This window comes from Gobio gobio (assembly GCF_949357685.1).
Source record: "Gobio gobio genome assembly, chromosome: 12".
In the NCBI taxonomy this organism is placed as follows: Eukaryota; Metazoa; Chordata; class Actinopteri; order Cypriniformes; family Gobionidae; genus Gobio; species Gobio gobio.
This window is the reverse complement of record NC_137105.1, coordinates 31,131,809-31,155,566: the sequence shown is the minus strand read 5'-3', so window position 1 is coordinate 31,155,566 and position 23,758 is coordinate 31,131,809. Positions and strand designations below refer to the sequence as shown.

Genomic DNA, 23,758 nt, shown 5'->3' with positions numbered 1-23,758 from the left:
ACACATTCGTCTTTCTCTTTTTTCTCCTTTACTAGTTTGCCGAGTTGGTACCAGAACCTTCCATCGGTTTCAGAGACGTTCCAGTTAACGAGGACCATGATTGAAGTTCTAAATACAGACTCGTCTTCGCACTGTCCCAAGAAATCCTAAACTTGAAATACCATCCAACTATTCAAAATACAAACAAAGGGCGTCTCTACTCAGGGCATCTTTGCTCACAGTCCTTACTTTTACATAGTTTTACTGATCAAATTTCAGTGCAAATTCTTTGATTTTAACTTTTATATTTCCACAAACATGGAGAAGAGAGTTGACTCTTTATTCAAATTTTTAATTAAATATACATTTGTGTTGCTGTTTACGGTGTCATTAAAGTTCAGCAATTGCAAGCATAATCTGAGTTGGAGAAAACAGCAGGAAATGTAGCACAATATAATTTAAAAAATCTTTATTAAATTATTATTCATCAGTTACGTTCAATTGATTGTTCATTTTTGAGACTGTTTTGGTTTTAGAATTGAATCTGTGACATGTTGCAGAGATGTCCTTTGAAGAGTTTATCAAGCAATATTCTTCAGCTCTTAGTTCTTTTCTGAATACTTGAACACAGTGGGGAAAGATGTTTGCAAATGTTTTTGTTGTTTGAAAGACAGATTTTGCCATGTTTACTGTCCACACTGGCTTGTTTATAATTATTTTTGTTCTGTAATGGCTCAGCTGAATAATGTGCGATGAGAATCTGGAGATGTTCATGTGATCTTAAACACTGGAAACAGTTGCACCTCAATCTGCAGTTGACTAAAGGCAAAAAAAGTCTTATATTTCTTTAATCTTATAAATCCCTCATTTTATTTTTAGCATCTTCTAAGCATCTCATTTTAAATAGCTTTTCGGTTTTCTTATTCATGCCTTGGTTGGTGCTTTATGGAAAATACTTATTTCTATTATTTTCCTGTGAAAATGTAAGAACAACAGTGGCTTTTTTCCATGAGGGGAAATAAAGGCGGTTTCTTTAACGCACAAAAAAAAACTTGAAAAAATTGAAAATCTATGACTTCATTTGATGGAACAGCCACAGTAAATAAAATCAGTTGAAAGAAACCAGTGTTGTTGTATGTATTTACCGGTACTCCATTTTTAATCCCTTTGGGGGGTGCAAAATAAAACATATACTTGTCTTTATTTTATTTTTATTATTACTAATATTATTTTAAGTTTTACAATATTGTACTGACCAAGAAGCTTGTAGTATGCAGTACATCCACTAAGTGGTACATGTTCAATGCTCCGTGCGTCCCGGAAGCTGGTCGGATACATTTATTTTTAAAACTTGTCGCTGTATTTTCAATTCAATCTTTATTTAAGTTTCTCAGTCATTATTCAGACGTAAAATATTGTCCAAAAATACTACGACGGTAGCCCCTTTCAGACATAGTCTTTACTGATAAATTACCGGTATTGCTGGGCTAATGACACGTGGTAACTGTTTCTTTTCTCAGCGCTGATGGGGTTCAACCAATCACCGTTTAGGTTGCGTGATCGCGCAATCACCTGATCTGCTGAATGATGGTCAGTACAATGTAACTCGCTGTAAGCTCAGCATGGCCACTGAAGTGGACCAAAACACACTTATAAGGGCTCTGAAAGAACTGAAAAGATTTGGTAGAACATCGTTGGATAATGTGGAAAAAGATGTGGCCAAAGGTATCCTAAACAATTTGATAATTAACCTCTTAATGGGTGCGCAAATGTAGGTAGTATTTGTATCAGTATTTGTGCATGTGTATACTGTATGGGGTTCAAAGGTCCAAGAGTCTATAAAAAAAGGTTTCTGATTTGCATTGTTTTAGAATTGGCTTGTATTATTATAATTTACTCTTGTATTTTCAGAATTGACATAGTTCACATATGTTTTATTGTTGTTTAGGTGGTTCTTCACAAGAAATTGTAAATAAGAAAATTCGTCCTTTATTTGGTCTGATGTCAGCAGGGGCCAAGTTTTTTAACAGGTGTGTAGCCTATACTTGTCTTTAAATATTGTGTAATGTGTAAATATTGCTTTTGTTATGATATATAAACTATTTCATTATATTATGTTTTCTTTCAGTCTGGGTGTGAAAAACCAAAAGGAAGCAGAACGTTTATGGGAACGTTTTTTTCAGTGAGTATGGAAATATTCTCTGAAATACTTGATTTTGTGATTAGTCAGTTGACTCGTGGCATTCAGTGGTCAAATGTTTAGCATAATAACTGCTAAACTGTTTAATTGACTGATGTACCTGGCAACCCACATTTATTTGGCAAGTACCAATGTAATAAACAGCAATGCAATAAACAGAATAATACATAGTCATAAACAATCCACTACTCATCTGTGTCCTTTACAATATCCATAACATATTAGGTATCAATGGCATAAAAGTATAAGGATAATAGTAGTATTGTTTGATTCCTAATTTAACAGAATCACAGAGGTCCGAGATAATGTTGAAGGTTTACTGCAACTGGAAGTAAGTTATACAATTTTTTTTTTTTGATGTATAAGATATCTATGTAGCCACTAAAGGAACATGGTGGTGGTATAAAAATGAGATGGGAGGAAATACTAAATTTCAATGCTTTTGCGTTTTCTCGCAAAACATTTGCATTCTCTCGAAAAATTTGCATTCGCTTGCAAAACTTTTGCAAGATAAACACTGTTGTGTATTTTATTATTATGGTGTTTTGGTCTTTAGTTTGGTTACTGATTATGTTCACCTGTCAATCATTATGTCTCCCCATGTATTTAAGCCCTGATTTTTTTTTTCTAGTTCTGTGTCCGGAATTGTGACATGCGCACACAGTTTGTATGCCGCTTCAGATTCGTAACGTTAGTTTCGTGGATCAATCAAGTGTTGGTAATTTTTATATTTATTTATTTTTCTGTGGGCAGATATGCAGTAGTTTAAACTAATTTATGTCCTATACAATGGCTATTTCAACAGCTGTGAATGATGAATGCGGAATCAAAATTAATTCAATTAATTTATTTTGAAAAGCACAAAATTAACAATAAAATGCACCCAAATTATTAATAAAAACATAGGAAGTACGGTGAAACATGAATGAAAGCATTCAAGACGTGCTCAGCAAGACTAGTACTAAACGCATAGATATTTCAGATGATTAAGGAAAGATACCATAATCACAAAGGTATAAATATTAACAAAAGTAATTTGGTAAAGTAGACTGTGGGTAATGTTACTTAAAAAATTTGAAGCAGTTGTTGAACTTTTTTTAATATCTAACTTACGAGAAACTGAGAAATGTCAACGCGTCCTCTCCAGCAGCTTGAATGTTCCCCGTTGAAATGGTAACTTTCAACGGCCACCAGGACTTATACAGTTTTATAAAAGCTATATATTATTTGTTGTAAAGTGTAAGAATAACCTCAGAAAAATAAATTATTCTGTCAGGCGCAGTTGAAGCCTATAGGACAAACGCTGTCAAGATGAGATGGTGTAGCCAGGCTATGTCGGTGTCATTATTCCAACATCATGTTCATAACATCTTACGAAATAAAACATTTAATACCTCAGAAAAAATTACTTTCCTCTCTTGTCAACATCAGCCTGGTGTAAGCGCGGGGTGCGCTCTTCAGTTGTGGAGGCGCTCGCGCTGTATCACGTCACAGAAAGACGTACACTCAAAGTAATCGGATCAGGTCGTTTACATGGTGAAATTATTTGTTAGATCGGTTCTTAAAAAGGTTTATCCCACTCCTCTCAAACCAATTACAATTTCATTCGGTTTGGCCATTTTAATTCCGATTGAGGTGTTTATATGGAGCATTTTCATTCGGATTGAACTAGAGCTGCAACTAACGATTATTTTTTTCTGTCGACTAATCTAATGATTATTTTTTTCGATTAGTCGACTAATCTAACGATTATTTTTCCGGATTAATCTTATGATTCTTTTTTACTGATTATTGTATTTCAAAGAGGGTAGTGAATTTGTATATTATTTTAACATGAAATCAATGAATGATGACAATATTAATTGTATTTCAGGAAGGGCAGTGTACATAGTATGCCATTTTATAATGAAATATATGAACACAAGAAGCTTTTTAAACATAATATATAATGATACTATTCATCATAAAATGTATACAGAGTAGGCCTAATTAGGAAAAGTTGTTTACTATAGTAGTTGAGTATGATTTACTTATTGATTTGTCAATAGTAAACGAAAATGCACTTGTATTTATCTGCAAAAGGTTCACATACAGGAGCTTTCAGCATAGTTTTAATATAGTATAACTAGTCGTCTATTTTGAAGATACATGTGCATAAACAACGACTAAAGCTGCCAGAAGTTTTTGCCCAAACTTCAAAGACACATTTAAATTATTAAAGCTAGAGGCATATCTTAACTTTAATGTTACTTTAATCATGTAAACTACCTATATACAGCATGTTATTATGCATATGTGTTTGGGACAGAGGGGAACTAGGTCGCATTAACAGGAGATATAAGCAGCCCATAATAAATAAAAGCACGAGACGTACTGGGGTCGGAGAAGAACCCCGGAAAATGTGACCGTCTGTTGCAATACACGCGCCATGGTTCAGCTGCGCGAGAGAACACTGGCAGCAGGGTTGCCAGTTGCCAGGGTTGCCAGTTGCCAGTTGCCAGTTGCAGGGTTGCCAGGTTTTCACAACAAAAGGTTCATTACTCAAAACTAGCCCAAAACAAGCCCAATCGCGTTTCGGGGAGGTTCTCTGGTAAACATCGCGTTCGGGGGGTTAAATATGTGTGTTTTTTTTGCAGGGCTGCCTGCTAAAATTCTCATTCCCGGGGCTAAATATCACATAGTTGGGATCGCTTCAACCCGCGGACATGAGACACAGCCCGCGGCAACAGTGTAGAAGTAGCCCAATTCCGCGGAAAAAAACGGGTCTTGGCAACACTGACTGGCAGTGTGAAAGCTCCCGCTCTCCACGCGCACAGCTCCTGCTCTGCCACCGCGCGCAGTGTGAAACCGGCGTTACAGAGCGAACAAAGCACAGTTTTATTCGGCTTCTGTTTAAAGTACTCCCACACTTTTGAATGTCGCGGTCTGGCTTTATATGATAAATGATCATTTTCATTAGATCATTAGAACGTAAATAATGTGCCGCAGACGCGTCGACGCATTTCACGCACGTCGACGCGTCGTTGCAGCCCTAGATTGAACTTTTAAACCGCTTACAGTGCTCCATGTAAACGCACCTAATGTCTCAGGTTATGTATGTAACCTGGTTCCCTGAGATGGGAACAAGATGCCGTGTCATGGCTTGATGCTATGGGAATGCTCTGTGTTAGCCAGTGTCTGAAGAACATGTTTACATACGGCAACTGGCGATTGGCTGAGCATGATCACGTAGCGACGTAGTGTAGTACGACCAGATTCTAATTGTCTGAAGAAGACGTGCAGGTGTGCCCAGGGCGTAGCAGCTCGATGCAGTGTCTCATTCCCCTCTCATGGAACCTGGTAGGATACATAACCTGGGACTTTCCATTTCGAGTGGAAATCAACACTGCATTGTGGCTTGATGCTATGAGAACTTTAATGCCAATGTCGCCACGCCACTGGACAGTGCCTGCCCCACAAGGCTGTGCTTCTGCACAGACAATTGTGAACGTGGGCTAAGACCGGTTTAACCCTATAGGACCTAAAACACTGGAGTTGAATCCGTGTCCAGACAAAACTGATGAATATGTGCAGAGAGGACCAGCCTTCTGCAGCACAAACCTCTTGCAATAGTGCACCCCTAGAAAGAGCTCTGAAAGATGTGACACTCCTAGTGGAGTGAGCCTTAACCCCCAAAGGGCAAAGCCATTCCACGTGGCTCATAGGAAAGGGAGATTGCGTCAGTGATCCAGTGCGAGATGTGCTGCTTGATGTGACTGCATTCCCTCTATTGCTGCCACCAAAGCAGACCAGGAGCTGAAAGGACATACCCCACTGGCCTGAGCGGTGGATGTAGATCCTCAAAGCACAGACCAGACATAACAAGTGCAGACGTTCTTGCTCTTACATCTCATAAGGCGGAGGGAAGTAAGCCTTATGTAAGCAAAACAACTGATTGACCAGCCAGGCAGAATCTTGTGAACACGGCGACGGATTAATTCTCTGAATGCTGCCAACTGCTTTTTAGCCTCCTGGTATCTGTCGACAACTGCGTCGCCGAACAGGCCAGAAGGCAATATCGGGGCATCCAGCAGTAAAGCCATGTCTCTTTCCTTAATCCCTGTGAAGTTAAGCCACAGATGCTGCTCCGTAATGTCCATAGCAGCCACTGAATGGCCGATGGAGAAGGCCATCTGCTTGGTTGCACAGAGGGCGAGGTCTATGGCCCTACGAAATTCTTTGACTGCCTCCGGGGCTAATCCCTTGCCATAGTCAAATTCTTTAAGCAAGTCAGCCTTAAAAACCGCAATGGTGTGCTCCCTGCACCAGCCTGACCTGTTGCAACGTAAGCCTTACCCACAAGGGCCGAACTGGGTTGGTGGGTAAGGCGGGTTTACTCCACGATGATGCGGATGAGGCGGAGAGATAGCCCGCAAGCTTCTGTTCCACCCTCGGCACTGCCCCGTACCCGTGCACCACCACAGAGTACAGTATGTTAAGGTGGCCTTTGTATACACTCGCACAGAGTACGGATTCTTCGTTGCCTGTAATGTATCATGGACACAGCGTTTTGCAAGTGAACGCAAAAGCATTGAAATATAATATTTTCTCCTATGTTCTATTTTTTCCATCACCATGTCCTCTTAGGCGCTCCGTAGACAGCTTGTTTTCAAACGACAAATTGTTTTATAATTTTACCTTACCATAAAGGGCGTGAGTAGTTTAGTGTGCTGAATGGATGTTTGTTTGATTGACAGGTGGAGTGGGATATTTTTTTGAAACGCCTGGATGTTCAGATGCAAATGAGCGACACAATTCTTTCCCAGTGTCCTGCAGCCCAGACGCTCAGCTCAGATACACAGTTTAAGCACGTCCAAACTAAAGAGTAAGATAAACACATGATATGATCACTATTCATATTCAGTGGAAGCCACGATCCAGAACTACTAACAGGGTTCTTCCGCTGTTGAAACAAAATGAAGGCCTTCAGTTGCAAGAGTTTATCACTCTACATCATGACTGTAACTACATCAGTGCTTAACTCTTGGTTATTTATTCAAAGTCTATAAGATTTTTGAATGTGAAAGCCATTTGTTTAGAGGTATTACAGTTGTTTTGCCAGTTACTTTTGTGTTTGTACCTTAAATGTGAAAATTATAACTTTATTAATCGGTTGAAACTTAACCCAGCTATTTTTTTGGTTTGTTTTATAGATAATCCATAGTCTATATCTAATGATTAATGTTTTGTGAATGTGAAAAGAAATAAAGTTATCAATCAGGGTTATGCATACTGTTAGAAGTCGTATTAAGAAGTCTTATGCTCACCAAGACTGCATTTATTTGATCAAAGATATAGTGAAAAATAAATAATAAACAAAATATGGATCATTTTTAGTAACTTTTTAAATGTTTTATGGACCATGGTGGCATAAAACTTCATACATTCTCTAATTTACTCCAAATGTTAGTATTATAAGTTGAGTAGAGAACTTAGTAGAGAAAAGTTTTAGCTGAGATAAGTATGTTACATATATCAGGGACGAAACAGACATGATTAATTAATTGTTTGATTGATTCCCTAATTAAACTTTCATGTGACTTTTTTGAATTTCTTTTTTATTGCAATTTCTCTTTATTTCATTCCAATTGAAATTCAATTCCAACGGCAATGCCCTGTGCCGGTTTGTGGCTATTTCAGTTCAAATTCCAGCTCAATGATTGATATGACATGTGTGAACTGTAATGTACATCGTGGTTGTCCTGTACTTTTGCAGGAATGTGTCTCTGAGTCAGTACTTGGGGAAGGGAGAGAATCTTCTCCTTGTGCTGCTTCGGCATTTTGGATGACAGCCGTGACGAGACCACCTGACTGAGTTGAAGAACAGCAAGGTAAGACAGCCTGCCATTAATAAAGATGAAGACTGCACAGCTGCAAGCACAGTCAGTAGCAGACCTCAGCCATTTCTGCATACGGACTCTGGCTTGGAGAATATTTTTTGAAAGCTTGTTGACCCAGCTGTGTGGACTTGGCAAGGCAAAATATTGTGCTGGATTTTGTAGAGAATGTTCTTTGAATCATTAACACTGTTTCTGGTTCTTTCTCATGCAGAAACTTCAGGAAGCTCAGTCATTGCGGGTACTGATTGTCTCGTATGGTTCTCTTGAAGGGGCAACGTTCTGGCTTGGTCAGACAGGCTATGAATTTGACATGCTGTTGGATGCAGAGAGAGTGGTGAGGACTATTGAGTGTGCAAAAGCATTATTAGTTCTTTCTTTGCTTAATTATAAGCTCTTATATACAGCAGTAGAGGCCAAAATGTATGTCTGAAGGGATTTTGAATGACCCTATATTCAGTTTGATTAAACCATCAAAATATGATGAAAATATATATATTTTTAAATATGAGGGAAGAACAAAACACTAAACTTGGATAATGTACACTGATCAGGCATAACATTATGACCATCTTCCTAATATTGTGTTGGTTCCCCTTTTGCTGCGAAAAAAAGCCCTGACCTGTCGAGTCATGCACTCCCTGAAGGTGTGCTGTGGTATCTAGCTCCAAGATGTTAGCAGCAGATCCTTTAAGTCTTGTAAGTTGCGAGGTTGGACCTCCATGGATCAGACTTGTTTGTTCAGCACATCCCACATTATCCTGCTGAAAGAGGCCACAGCCACCAGGGAATACCGTTTCATGGTCTGCAGCAATGCTTAGGTAGGTGGTACGTGTCAAAGTAAAATCCACATGGATGGCAGGACCCAAGGTTTCCCAGCAGAACATTGCCCAAAGCATCACACTGCCTCCACCGGCTTGCCTTCTTCCCATCTGCGATGCACTGTGTATTCTGACAGCCTTCGCTCCCCACGTGCATCAATGAGCCTTGGCCACCCATGACCCTGTCACCGGTTCACCACCTTCCTTGGACCACTTTTGATAGATACTGACTCTTTTTTGGAGATGCTCTGACCCAGTCGTTTAGCCATCACAATTTGGCCCTTATCAAACTTGCTCAAATCCTTACGCTTGCCTATTTTTCCTGCTTCTAACACATCAACTTTGAGGACAGAATGTTCACTTGCTGCCTAATATATCCCACCCACTAACAGGTGCTGTTATGGAGGGATAATCAGTGTTATTCACTTCACCTGTCATAATGTTATGCCTGATCGTTGTATATAGAAATTGCCCAAAAAAGGGCAAACTACAGCTACATGTTACTGTGCAATTTTACTGTGCTCTACAATTTTGCTGTTACTCTACATTTTACTTCGTAAAAAAACTGCATAGAAAAACTAAAATCTCACAGGAAAACGCATACATTGATTACAACATAATCAGTTATTCAACATAATCAACATATTTTGTTGGTTCTCTCTTGTTTTTGCATGTGTTGTTCATAATTTTTTGTTTGACAGCCTGGCCAAAAATGATGTCCGCACAATTTGGCTAAACAATTGACTCCAAGCACAACTACACAATATGGTCACAAGTTTAGTTGTATTTGATAAGGGGTTAAGATGTCAATTTTACTATGCCGGAGTCGGACATCCCTTTTGGCCACTACACTATATTGTAATTGCTTTAAAAAGTATCCCCTTATTTATTTATTATTTTTTTGTCCAGATTTGGCTGAATTGTGTTGTAGATGACCTTGGTCAGTTGCTGTTTATAATGGGTTACAGGTGTATCAAGCTTTCGGTCTGGGTTCATCCATCACCAAGGTGATGAAGTTTAAGTTATTGCTTCACTACTCTGAAATTCTGCCGATGAACCAACAGTCACCCGATGTGCCACCTCAGTTCATCGATGATCTATTTCAGGTGAGACTCGGAACATTTACTGAAAATATTATGTACAAAACATAAGAATGAAACACTGACTTGAAATTGGATTGGATTTCTTCCCATGAGAAAGTACCTGGATTGTATGGCACAAGGGCAATAAAAGGACGATTGTCAGACTGCATATGCAAATCATGCAACAAAACTGTATTTTGCAGGCTGGTCTAGATATACAATATACTTGAGTCATATTAATGCAGGCTGGTCTAGATATACAATATACTTGAGTCATATTAATGCAATTTTCCACAGATAGGACATACTTTGATGTAGGGATGCATCGATAGGAACATTTTGGCCGATACCGATAACCGATAATTCTTAATATTTGAAAGCCGATAACGATATATTGGCCGATAAATCTAAATACAAATTTTAATAAACTCTGAGAGCCTGATTACAAAAACAAAAGGCTCACCATTAAAAGCCATGTCCCAAACACTTCAACATAAATCAAACCTATACACTACAGTAGCCTATTTGAACCAGTGTGAGATTCCTTACCTTTTCAAATTAATTTTACACTCCTATGGCCAAATTATTTTTTTTTACACTTTACAATAAGGTTTAATTTTTGTTAGTATTAGTTAACCAACAATGAATGAACAATACTTCAACAGGATTTATTAATTTTAGTTCATGTTAATCTCAACATATTCAGACCCAAAGTTGTGTCTTTTAACATTAGGTATGAACTGTGAATGGACTGTTACAAAACACAAACATTTTATTACTAAAAGAAACAAAGGTTATTGCTCTCTGTTTGTTCATGATAGTTAATGCATTAATAAAATGAGACCTTATTTGTAAAATGTTACCAAAAATTATATTGTCTAAAAAATAAAAATAATATACCTAAATAATGCAAACAAGTAATTGAACAGCATTACTTAGGCTGCATAATAAAGAATCAGAATGCAAGTGCATGAAATAACCTCCGCACAGACGATAAAGAAATGGTTTTAATCAAACCATATTGTTGATGGAAATGATACGAGAACAATAAAAGTGCTAATTATAAAAAATAATGCTTCTGTGTTTTTGAAAAAAAAATAGGTTTAATATTACAGTAATAGTAAACATCTGTAATATTAGTCTAGTAGGAATAATGTTGCTGTTTGAGAGCGCGCTGAAGCTGGAGAGAATGAACGAACAACCATAAACTGAAGCGCTTAGAAGTTTAATTAACAACTAAACGCATCATATATGAGAACAATCAGATATTTATACAAAATAAATATAATATTACAACTTATATTAGCACAAAATCACGCATAGGTGAAGGGTTATAACTCCTGTGGATGCTCTTCCCCTGTTTGAGAGCGTGCTGAAACTTAAGATGATCACCGGTACAGTGAAGCACTGCAGGTTATTGACTTAACCAAACACATCCTATATGACTTTAATCAGATGTTTATACTACAAAAACGTAATATTACGACTTACATATGCTTAAAATGACGCGAATGCACAAGCGAACTTGACTGTGCTGGTCAGAATGCGTTGTTGACGCTTCCCACAACAGCGCGCTGAAAAACAACTAAACCCAGAGAATTCACTACGTTTTATAACAGAAATATTCTCATTGCAGTGTTATGTATAGGACAGTCCCAGTAGTTATTAATGCTGTGCATTTCTGTTTGAAATGCGCGCGCCGGTACAATGAAGTGCTTTACTGCATCGTTAATTAACTCAACCAAACGCATCCTATATGGGATTATATACACAAAATAATAAATATAATATTACAACTTACAATGGCACAAAAGGCTGTGAATGCACAAGCAAACTTGACTGTGCTCGTCATGAAGGTGTAACTCCGTGGGCGCGCGCTGAAGCTAAAGACCGGTACAATGAAGTGCTTTACTGCATCGTTTATTAACTCAACCAAACGCATCCTATATGATATTACATACACAGAATAATAATAAATATAATATTACAACTTACAATGGCACAAAAGGCTGTGAATGCACAAGCGAACTTGACTGTGCTCGTCATGATGGTGTAACTCCGTGGGCGCGCTCTTCCCTCAACAAACGCGCTGAAACACAATGCTCTTTTACAGCCTATTCTATTCTCATTATCATTTTATGTAGATTATAGAAGACTTGCGCTGCACATGTTGCACATAACTGTATTTTCCTTTTCGAAGTGATTCCAAACATATTTAGAGCAATTCAAACCCATCATGGTGGACAGCGCGTCCGTCTCAGCTGAAGGAAATAATACATTATCTATCGGCTTGACTATATCGGTCAAATTTTCTTATTGGACCGATAACGATAACATCAAAAATAATCATTTATCGGCCGATAACGATATGTTGCCGATATACCGTGCATCCCTACTTTGATGTCCCATTTTGGTCCAAAGGTGTTTACCTTCTTGTCTGTGCTCAAAAAATGTAAATAGTATGTCACATAATCTGTTAAATAGATACAAAACATTATATTTATGTCCTACACCTTGTTACTGTATGATTTTTTTCCTGGAGCATTCCTTAAAATTGTGACACAAGAAATGAAATCATTTGGACCCTTTCCACAGCATGGCCAAGACAACTAACTAAGTAAATAATTCTGGTGTAGTAACATATAATTTGCCCCATTAAGATTTATTTAATGTTTATTGCATGACAATACAATCATAAAATAATAAACAGAGCAATTCCAAGACGGTCATCGCACCTTGGTGCTCTGGCCCTAAATAAGGGCTTAAACTGCATTTAAACACCAGATTGTGCTAGAAAATAAAACAAGAATAGAAAATATAAAAGCTGATATAGTATTTCGTTTGACATCTTCACTGATTTGCTGAAAGAGAAGAAATAATGTTTTTAAGAGATTCCGACTATTTGCAGAATGTGCCGAATCCATAAAAACTCATTCCAAATATTGCATAATACTCAGCGAGAGAATAAACATTTGTCTCCCTGAAGTCTAGGACTCTTGAAAATGGATTAAAAGCCCTCTCTCTGTCTCTCTCAGATGGGAGGTGATTTTGTGCTGGACCAGGGTGGTAAAGTGATATTTTCTTACCGGTGTAAAAGCCCTGTGGACAGACCATCATCTACACAGATTCTGGCTGCCATCTCTGCTCATTCTTAGCATTCTTAAGTCCTGGAGAAAAAGAGCTTTCAGGTTTGGTCTTTCTGGTATGTTGAACTGCATTACTTGCTTCCTTGCCATCCTCATAAGAAGTTCCAGTTCCTGAAAAGTTATACTCATTCATGTTCATGCCAGACTTCCATTTAGAAAGATGGCCAGAATAAAGTTTGTAATATTAGCCATTCCAGACACTAGGTTTGGCATGGAGTAGCAACTATACTCTGTTCTTTACAAAGAAAGTCTGCCCCAAATCATTTCACTTATCTGTGAAATGTAAAAATGTGAAGCTGCTGTTTAACTATGAGACTCACACTAAATGAAAAGGAAACTAATATAATTTAACTAAATTAATAAGGACAAATAAGTAAATACTGCTACAAAAAAACTTCAGAAATGACAAATATTCTTTATGACCGTTTTTATTCACTCTCTTAAAATGTAAGCGAGTGTAAATGTCATCATTATCAAATATGTCTAAAGGATAAGAGCTTATTGATGCAGTTATTCCAACTGTTACTCCTGATCAGAGGCTTCTGTAAATATTTAGTTTATACATTTAGTTTAGAGTCAAGACCGTAACCATGACTTGACTTGTCTAATTATAGTTGGTAAATAATCCTTTTGGGACTATTTGCAAACAATATTTGCATTCATTTGCGTCAAATATATTATTAGTCCCGAGACTAATAATGTACTTGCGGCGCAATTCAATGTTAACGTCACTATCCCATGTGGCTACGGTTTATCAATGTAGGTAAATAATAAAGCGACGCAACTGACGCTGGTAGATCACATGATAATGACAACATGGCGGATGTAGAATGTCCGGATTTCATTCATAGCCTACTACACACATTCATACTATATGGAACAAATTATTTTAACAGCCGCATGGTTCAAATTCAAATGTAGTACCTACTCAGACAGTACGCCATTTTGAACGCACCGCAGGGGTCGGTTGCACCAGCTGTGTGTAAGTTACAACTTAGTCTAGTTTTGACATAAATGAGCACTAAGTTACGGAGCCCCGCACATGACATGCAGGAAAAAATTGTAGGCTAAATCGTGTGCACAATTTACTATTTAGTTCCCGCAATTTAAAACGTAAATTGAGGGGACCAATTAGTAAATCGTTTGGACGGTTTAGCAAGTCGAGGGAACAAAATTGTAAATTGTGTGCATTATTTATAAATCAAGGGAATGAATTAGTAAATTGTGCGCACAATTTACTTTTTTTTTTCTTGCACGTCATGTGCAGGGCTCCGTACTAAGTTACAACTTACGCACTACAAAATATTTTTCGATCATAATCAATAATTGTCGTTTCTGATGTTTTTTTGTAGCAGTATTTATTTATTTGTCCTTATTAATTTAGTCTCAAATACAGTTTCTGAAGGTTATTTACAACCCCAAATCAGAAAAAGTTGGGACAGTATGGAAAACGCAAATAATAAAAAAAAGAAGTTATTTCTAAATTTACTTTGACTTGTATTTCATTGCAGACAATATGAACATAAAATATTTCATGTTTTGTCTGGTCAACTTCATGTCATTTGTAAATATGCATCCTTTCCTGTCATTCAGACCTGCAACACATTTCAAAAAAAGTTGGGACAGTAAAGCATTTACCACTTTGTAATGTTGCCATTCCTTTTCACAACACTTAAAAGACGTTTAGGGACTGAAGACACCAAGTGATGAAGTGTTTCAGGTGTAATTTTGTCCCATTCTTCCTGCAAACAAGTCTTAAGGTGGGCAACAGTACGGGGTCTTCGTTGACGCATTTTGCACTTCAAAATGCGCCACACATTCTCTATTGGAGACAGGTCGGGACTGCAGGCAGGCCAGTCAAGTACCCGTACCCTCTTCCTCCGCAGCCAGGACTTTGTAATGTGTGCAGAATGTGGTTTTGCATTGTCTTGTTGAAATATGCATGGACGTCCCTGGAAAAGATGTCTTCTTGAAGGCAGCATATTATGCTCTAAAATCTCTATGTACTTTTCAGCATTAATGGTGCCTTCACAGAAGTGCAAGTTACCTTTGCCAAGGGCACTGACACAACCCCATACCATGACAGACCCTGGCTTTTGGACTTGTTGCTGGTAACAGTCTGGATGATCCTTTTCTTCTTTGGTCCGGAGCACATGGCGTCCAATCCTCCCAAAAAATACCTGAAATACTGATTCATCTGACCACAGTACACGTTTCCACTGTGTGATGGTCCATCCCAGATGCCTCCGAGCCCAGAGAAGTCGACGGCGCTTCTGGACACTGTTAACATAGGGCTTCCTTTTGGCACAGTACAGTTTTAACTGGCATTTGTGGATGTAACTACGTATTGTGGTACTTGACAAAGGTTTGCCAAAGTAGTCCTGAGCCCATGTGGTGATATCGCTTATAGATGACGATTCTTGATGCAGTGCCGCCTGAGGGATCAGAGATCACGGTTGTTCAACTTAGGCTTGCGCCCTTGTCCTTTACGCACTGAAATTCCTCCAGATTCCTTGAATCTTTTAATTATGTTATGCACTGTTGAATGTGTAATATCCAAATCTCTTCCTATCTTTCTTTGAGGAACATTGTTTTTAAACATTTCAATAATTTTCTCACATATTTTTTCGCAAACTGGCGATCCTCGGCCCATCTTTGCTCCTAAAGGATTAGACCTTTCTTGGATGCTGCTTTTGTACCAAATCATAATTACAATCACCTGTTGACATCACCTGTTTCAAATCACATCATTATTTAACCATTTTACCTCATTACTAGCCCTAAATTGCTCCTGTCCCAACTTTTTTTGAAATGTGTTGCAGGTCTGAATGACAGGAAAGGATGCATATTTACAAATGACGAAGTTGACCAGACAAAACATGAAATATTTTGTGTTTATATTGTCTGCAATGAAATACAAGTCAAAGTAAATTTAGAAATCACTTTTTTTTTGTTTTATTTGCGTTTTCCATACTGTCCCAACTTTTTCTGATTTGGGGTTGTACATATAAAACACTTATTGTGTGATTAATGATTAAGTAGCATTGTATTTGATAGTAATATATTTTTTCTACCATTGGTTAAGTGAGGCAAAAGTTAGAATGAAGGATAAACTGAAATTCACAGCATTTCAACACAACTTCTGCTCACATATTTGAAGGCTACTATTGGAATATTGAGGGTAAACGTCAAATTATGCGACTGCACATTACTTTACGGAGAGCTTGTGACCTACTAGCTACATTCTGCCTTAATAAATGGTGCAACCGAATAAAGTTAGTTACAAACTAGCTAGTAGTTACTAGCCTCTAGTGTGGACGTTACAATAGTTACAATTTAAGTAAGAACTTATGAATGGCTGGTGCAACCCTACCCAGATAACTCTTAAAGTTACTGCAAGAATGTTTGTTCATAACTTTGAGAGAACTTTGCCAGAACGTTTCCTGTCACTGACTTAAGGCCTTAAATGTGTTGCTATAGGTTGGCTCCACAGATAGACAGCTCCCCCAGAGGTTGTATGGATGAAGATCTGACTCAAACTCATACACTTATGAAGAGTCATCTCTGATGGATATTTACACCCTCTGGTCATCACAGCTGCTCGTCTGTTGAGTCAGCACCTACATCACATATTAACCAGTCTCTTGATTAAATGAAAACAGATGATTAACTTTTCTTTCTTTTTAAAAAAAAAGTCATATGAAATGAAATAATCTTAAGTTGTTTAACTACTACTTACTGTGATATATATATACACGATTTATATAGGTTGCAATTTCTTTGATAATTGAATAAAGTCCACATTGAATAAAGAGCTTGATGTTAGCCAGAATAAGACTGGACTTTAATCCACATTTCAGCATAGATCAAGAGTCTTGTTTCACTTTAAACCTGTTTGAGTAGTTGCCAAGTGATTCAAGCTTTTAAAACAAATACTTGACAGGGTTGAAACAACAAGCCATAATTCTAAAGAATTTTTTAGAAGAACAAAAAGAAAACACATTTCTGTTACGGTTTTGAACACAAGTCAAAATCAGCACTAATGTAATGTCAGAACCAGGGCAAATGTAGACCACCCTTGGAATAATGTAAACATTAAACATCAAGAAGATGAAATAATTTAGTATGTTTCACTGTTTTCATTTGTCCACGTTTTTCAGTGCATGTTTTGTGGCATTTTAGTCTATTAGCTTTAAAGCCATCTATAGGCTATTGTACTTTTAGTCCCCCTGCAGTCAATAATTGTATCCGTTTTGAACTCATCATTGATAAATAAAATTACACATTTAAATGTTTGTTTTTTTTCCCTGTGAAAATAATTTCTTTGTGCCTTAATATGGCTTGAATTTAAAGTCCTGTACACACCGGGCTGAATATTGTGCGCGTATTGAGTGTTCACACCCAAGCGATTTTCACTGGCAACGTGCAAATTCAGTAGATCGCGCTCCCGGTACACAAGGTGGTGCTGTGCCACTTTACGCTTCTGACACTCGCTTGTCACACAGAAGAAGAAGACAAACAGTATTTACGTGCTTGCCAAAACCATTCACACCCTTTTTTCTAACTGGCAAGCAGCATTAGCAGCTCATCTTCTTCTTTGGCCCTGTCCCAAATGGCACCCTAAACCCTTGCGGTCTTCCTCTGAGTCCGCACTTTCACGACGTAACACCGCTTTGACTGCCGGGAAGAAGTCCGCTGCGTCAACCCGCACCAGTGCAGGCTCGGCAGAAGTGTGCATCAAGGGCGCATATCGACCTCAAAGGGGGCGCTCGTGAGCACCCTTCTGAGACCTAAAATAACAAATGGGCCTCGTGGACTTAGCGGATACGCGCATGCAGCGGCCATTATAAGTCCACAAGACCGAAAGTGCACATGAAGTGTGCCATTTGGGACAGGGCCTGAGTGTACGTACTTCTTCTTCGTCGTATCAATGTGTGCTCGGCAAGACCATTTTGTGCTTGAGCGCCACCAAGTCGTGTTTTACTGTGACTTCAGCAGCTCCAGGCACGTAAACAAAAGTGCCGATCTCATTGGTAGGCCAGTTTTTAACGTGCCTCGTCAAAACAAAAAAACGAACCCGATGCGTTTTTTTTTTTTATTACGCTTTTACGCCTGCCGTTTTGTGCGTCGGTATGCACACTCACACGTTGGCGATAAACGCGCGCGAAAATCGTCCCGGTGTGAACAGGCCTTAACTCTACATCGTTGCTTCATTTAGTATATGCGGATATATGAATATACAAATTAGTCTCCTCCTCCACCCAATCACTCCAGCTTGGACTACCAGATCCACTTAGTCAACTGTAGTAAACGCTATACAATGGCAGGTGGAAATACTGGTTTAATTCAGTCAAGTAAAGTATTTGAGTAAATGTAATTTGTGCACTTAAGTATATTTTTGGCTACTTTGTAGTTTTAATCATATTAATAAGTTTTACTATTATTATTAATAATTATATGTACTCTTTATTCCAATACATTTGTGATTAGTAATCGTTACATTTTGCATGGCACCTAACTTTTTCTGCAGCAGTTTATTTCTGCTTCAAAAGAAGGATATCGCCATCTACAGGGCATTGAAAGTACTATATCTTGTGCGTTTTTGCCCTTATTCACCCAAACTTGTCAACAAGGCTACTTTATGCGAGTGTGATGCCCTATCGCAAATGGTACCCTAAACACTCGCTGTCTTCCTACGAGTCCCCTGAAGAAGTCTACTGCGGAGCGTGCCTCAGTCGGGCTTGGCAAAAGTGTGCATCGAGGGCACATATCGACCACGAAGGGGGCGCTTGAGAGCACCCTTCTGAAACCTAAAATGACAAATGGGACAACCTGCGGTCTCATGGACTTAACGGGCGTGCGTGTGTCCGTTAAGTCCATAGCTGAATCCGATACCCTTATACCCTCACATAGGGCATTATTTGAGGGGACAGCCATTTGTAGTGGTGTTCGACCATTATTGAGTGCACTCATTCAATTCCACATTGCACCGCAATAATGAGTGTACAGCCGATGTACGTGCAACGGCTGTCTGAATTCACTCACTCGTTTCCATTCTTTCCTACAAGTGAACTGTATTAGTGGACTAACGTAGGGAATAGTGATTGAGAGTTTAGGGGGCGATGTCGAATTCAGCCCATGAGACTGTAGGGTGTTCACATTATTTTTAAAGATATTGGTTTACTTATGCCCTTTTTGAGCTTAACTGAGACTTGAGTGTTTGTAGACGTTTAAGAGGCTGTTGTTTCAAACTTTTTTGAGGTGCATTATCATAATATCTTATTCCAGCTAATCAATAGAGCTTTTCTTAGTGCTATGTTAAGCTAGTAGGCTATGTATTTAGCTTGTCAACGAAGGCTAGCTGAAAACAAAGAAAAGGAAATTTTTAATTTGACCATTTTTTTAGCTTCGGTGATATGTGATATTTAATTTAAAAGGCATTAACATTTACATGATTAAGACTAAATACAGGGTAAAATGATTTTCTATCATTTCTAGTGAGGCAGCAAATAAAGCACTTATACAAAAGTTGTCTCAACCAATGGAATTGCTTTAGGGATCTCTAAATTCACTGGCCTTAATTCTACTTGTGCATAATTCTCCATTTTTTTTACAGTAAATACCTGCTCTTGATATACCAAAAAAAAATCAAATCAATTAGAAGAAAGCTGCATCGTATAGTAATTGATCAAGGTCAAACATCAAACTCGCACAGATAATACATGCGTCTTTCACAGTAGGTATCCCACCAGTCTCCATCATCTGAGGACATGGATACACAGTTCTCTCGTTTACCACCATCTGGCTGGCTTGACAGGAAGTGCTTCCTCCATTGGAAGTAAGTGACACGGGTTGTGTCCTCAAATAGGTAGAGGCCTTCGGATCGCTGGTCGTTAATCCCAAGCCACACAGGCCAGTTTCCATGGATTACTGATTTCACATATTCAGCCAAAGCTTCCTGTTCCTTGCGATCTCGTGGCATAGCCATGCGTCCTCCCCGCTCCTGGCACTTCTGGGATGCGTCTACGTAGGTCTCATACACACGGTATGCCAGAAAGCATTTGTAACCAATTTTACGGCCTTTCTGACAGCCTGGAGCGACATAAATTGATTGAATCAGTCATTTTCATTGTTTTAATAAAGTAGAGTACACAAACATTCAGTTTATGAGTTTCAAGTAGAGTACTTTGAAGCCATCAAGATTTGCTTAAGTAGAACACAATCCTGGACCAACAATCTTTATGGTCCTTGAACATTACTATTGCCCAATCACATTTTACTGTTAAGTTTTAGGCCCCAATCAAAACATCAGAACCAGCATTGGCAACATGTGTACTTTTCCTCTATGAGATTCAGATCTGGGTTTGGGACTGGCAAAAAAAGTTTTGAAAGTTTTGAAAATAGGGAATAGAGCAGGGGTGTCCAAACCCGGTCCTGGAGGGCCACTGTCCTGCAGAGTTTAGCACCAACTTGCCTCAACACACCTGCCTAGAAGTTTCTAGTACGCCTAGTAAGACCTTGATTGGCAGGTTCAGGTGTGAAGCTGAACTTTGCTGGACAGTGGCCCTCCAGGAGCAGGATTGGACACCCCTGGACTAGAGATTAGGTAAAGGTTAAGATTTTGACAGATAAGCATAGGGTTGGGATTAGTGTTTAAGGTAGGAAATTAGGAATTGGGGTTAGGTCTGAAGATTGGATGAAGGTATTGTGGGTAAAGAACAGAAATTACAATAAGAGATAAGGTCAATGTTTGAATTAAGAGTTGGAGTCAGAATTTTAAGATTGGAAGTTCATGGCTGGAGTTAGAGATAAGGAGGTAGGCTGCAGGGGTGTCCAATCCTGCTCCAGGAGTGCCGTTTTCCAACAGAGTTTAGCTCTAGGCCTAATTAAACACACCTGAACCAACTAATCAAGGTTTTCGGATCCCTAGAAATTTCCAGGCAACTGTGTTGGAGCATAAAGCTTGGTACATACTCTGCAAGAACAAAGAAATCTGTTCGTTTTCTCCTGGTGGCAAGAACAAGAACGAAGTTCGTTCTGGCCAGGACATTCCATACTCCACAAGAAAAGCAGGTGCCGCACATTTACGTTTCTCTGCATTAACTCCGCCCACTTTAAATTTCTGACCAATCACACAAACGTTCTCGGACACCCACAAGAAAAAAGTTCTGCTCAGATCTGATGTGTCGAGAACAAGCTACGAGAACTCCCAAACCAGGGCTGTGAGGACTTTTTTATCTGTTATCGTGGAGTATGTAATGGCCTTAACTCTGCAAGAAAGTGGTCCTCCTGGAGCAGGATTGGACAGCCCTGGGTTAGATGAAATTGTTAGAGATTACGGGTATAATAGATTATGATACATTGGGAAAAGCATTCATATTTCAGATTGGAAGTGGTTTGTTAAAGAGGGTAGGAATAGGGTCGGATGAAAGGATAAAGGTCAGAATTTAGAATTGGACCCACTGACCCTCTAGTCGTCCAATCTCTTTGCGATTCTCCTTGCAGTAGGATGAGACCTGTTGAATGGCATCCTCAGTGTCACCTAGTCTATTGTCAAAGCGCGACACTCTTTCCAGCAGTTGTGTCACTTTAATGTCCAATGTGTAATGTCCCACATTAAGCCTGTGGATAGCCTGATCCATCGCTGCCAGTCTAGACACTGCAGAAATGTATAAATAGACAAATGTGAATCAAGTCTTTCATTAGTCAGCCATGCAGCTGCATACCAGAGAATGAATAGAAATATTAAGAAACTGTGTTTTGGAGGAGGAAGGGGTTGACAAGGTAGGTAGCTGATGATATAGAATGTCTGGATTCTTGGAGAGCCTTCAATAGCAGGGTTTCTTTTTTAAGATAGAATCTTACTGAGTTCATCAAATTACAAAGAAACAACATGCTCAAGTTTCATTATATAATTCACATGCCCAGACTATTAAATACTACCACAATAACAAGCCTTCAATTGCGCAAGTCCAGACATGGGGTGCATGTTGAATATTTGCATTTAATACACATTCCGTTACATCAGTTTTGGCTTGCGTTCATGGCACTTCAGACGCAAGTGAAATGAGTGATTGGGTAACGCACATATGTAGTTGTAAGTGCTCTCCATGTCAGAGACGGCAGTGGTGGGTTCAGGTTCTATGATGTCAGGAGTGTCCCCTCGCCCTATAACCGTCTCCTCATTGAACACTCTTGCCTGTAGAATTAAACGACAACAGTACCTCCATCAAAACCAGTTTTAAAGAATATTCTTACACTACTTTTGCCCAGATTTATGGTCTGGAAGACTCAAAACTAAGTACCAAAAGTCAGAGGATGTCTGGGGCAGTCGCAGATTTCACAGAAAATTGCATAGTGTATGAAGGGCTCAGACTTTGATTATTTAGCTTCAAACTATAGCCGCTTTTCCACTGTTGGGTCAAACCGTTCTCATCACTTAACCGTTCCATTCCGTGCCAATCCGGTATGGATATGGTAATGAAAAGTGGCTTATTATTCCATCCAGCCGGAGGATAGCGAGCATGTCTGATATTTTAGAGCATATTGTTTTTATTTTTGCCATGCGTCTCCTAGCGACAAGGCACATGTTGCTGTGTGATTTTATGTCCGGAACAACTTGAAACTGTGGTAGTGTGTAATCCTCAGTAGTTAATTGCCCGATGCCCAGTTTTTCCTCTGTAACTCTAAAGTCGGAAAGTGTTGAATGCGTAGTGTTTAAAATGTTTAGATTTAAAAAATTGTGTATTCCAGCCTTTACTTGATGCTGAATACACATACATTATTACAATGGAGGTCCTGGCCAGGTATTAATACTCCTGACATTTGCCCTCAGTATTGCATGCACATCATTCTAAAGCTACACAGTAACCCTAAGTATAAAACCCTAGTGTTGCAGTATTATATTGATGGAAATCATTCATTGTATTCATATTTAAACAAGCGGCCATCATTAAACCTAAAAAGTAAATGTAAAATCTTAACCTGAGACAGATCAGATGTTGTGATGGCCGATCTCGTGGTGCTGTCGGCAGAGTCACAGGAGGACAGAGCGCTGAAGCCCACTACAGCCGCCAGAATCACTGTTGGAATCATCTCCACTTGAAATCACTTCACTTCATAAATCTCTTTCTTCCTTTCTGCCAGCTCTCTGTCTTTTTGTATATATACAGACCCAGATATCCAGCCCTTCTGATGTTCACTCAACAGCAACCTTCTCTCCTCTTTTCACATTGCTTTCAACCTACTCTAGCTTTCTTTCGCTCTGCTGTTCACCTCTATACGGCTCTGTTTTGTTTTAGCCTCCTCCCTCTCTGCAGCTGTCGGACACTTTTCCTCCTCCTTTCACCTTGTCGGAAAGATTCCTTTTTCTTTCTTTCTCTGTTTTCTTTCTTTCAGCCGCTTCATCCGGAGCGTTTTGTAACTAAACACAAGGATTTTTTTTTCATTCCTCCCACTTCTATTCTTTGTGCTAACATGGCAGTTTTACTGACACAGCTCTGTCTCCCTCTTAGATAAACATTTATCTAAGTATTCATTTTCTTGCCTAAGACTAAACTTCCTTAAACTTGTGCTTTTGTCCCTTGGGAACATGTTGTTCTGTGGAAGTCAACAGTGGCCGAATGACAGGAAAATGACGAACGTCTCATTACCA

At 38.9% G+C, this 23,758-nt stretch overlaps 3 protein-coding genes across 6 annotated transcripts in view; 2 read left to right on the top strand and 1 right to left on the bottom strand.

Annotated features, from left to right (window-relative positions):
* The window catches only part of ttc13 (tetratricopeptide repeat domain 13), a 32,901-nt gene extending 31,723 nt beyond the window's left edge, over positions 1-1,178 (top strand). The window contains exon 24 of one of the 2 annotated variants that reach the window (XR_013817653.1): positions 36-1,094. Coding sequence is in view for 1 of the 2 variants with exons in the window: in XM_079831571.1 (XP_079687697.1) it covers positions 36-150 (115 nt within the window). In the remaining variant the exon portion in view is untranslated. Of the gene's footprint in view, positions 1-35 lie in introns of both variants that reach the window. The other variant, XM_079831571.1, reaches the window with a different exon arrangement.
* selenol (selenoprotein L) lies at positions 1,046-17,399 on the top strand. 3 transcript variants are annotated; one of them, XM_079831580.1, is made up of 10 exons: positions 1,046-1,704; positions 1,928-2,009; positions 2,108-2,161; positions 2,465-2,510; positions 6,916-7,043; positions 7,935-8,049; positions 8,270-8,392; positions 9,845-9,982; positions 12,994-13,160; positions 16,585-17,399. In XM_079831580.1, the coding sequence occupies exons 1-9, from the start codon at positions 1,602-1,604 to the stop codon at positions 13,111-13,113; spliced, it is 909 nt and encodes a 302-aa protein (XP_079687706.1). In that variant the 5' UTR covers positions 1,046-1,601; the 3' UTR covers positions 13,114-13,160; positions 16,585-17,399. The 3 variants fall into 3 exon arrangements, 2 of the variants coding, with proteins under 2 accessions (XP_079687706.1, XP_079687707.1); XM_079831581.1 differs by having other exon boundaries at positions 1,333-1,569; XR_013817654.1 differs by lacking the exons at positions 12,994-13,160; positions 16,585-17,399 and adding an exon at positions 12,220-12,752 and having other exon boundaries at positions 1,550-1,704; positions 9,845-10,272.
* Positions 16,923-23,689, bottom strand: clec11a (C-type lectin domain containing 11A). The gene is made up of 4 exons (XM_079831582.1): positions 23,089-23,689; positions 22,192-22,303; positions 21,572-21,763; positions 16,923-20,196 (listed from the first exon to the last, which is right to left on the bottom strand). Exons 1-4 carry the CDS (start codon positions 23,197-23,199, stop codon positions 19,799-19,801), a joined length of 813 nt encoding a protein of 270 aa, XP_079687708.1. The 5' UTR covers positions 23,200-23,689; the 3' UTR covers positions 16,923-19,798.
* Between the last annotated feature and the right edge of the window lie 69 nt (positions 23,690-23,758).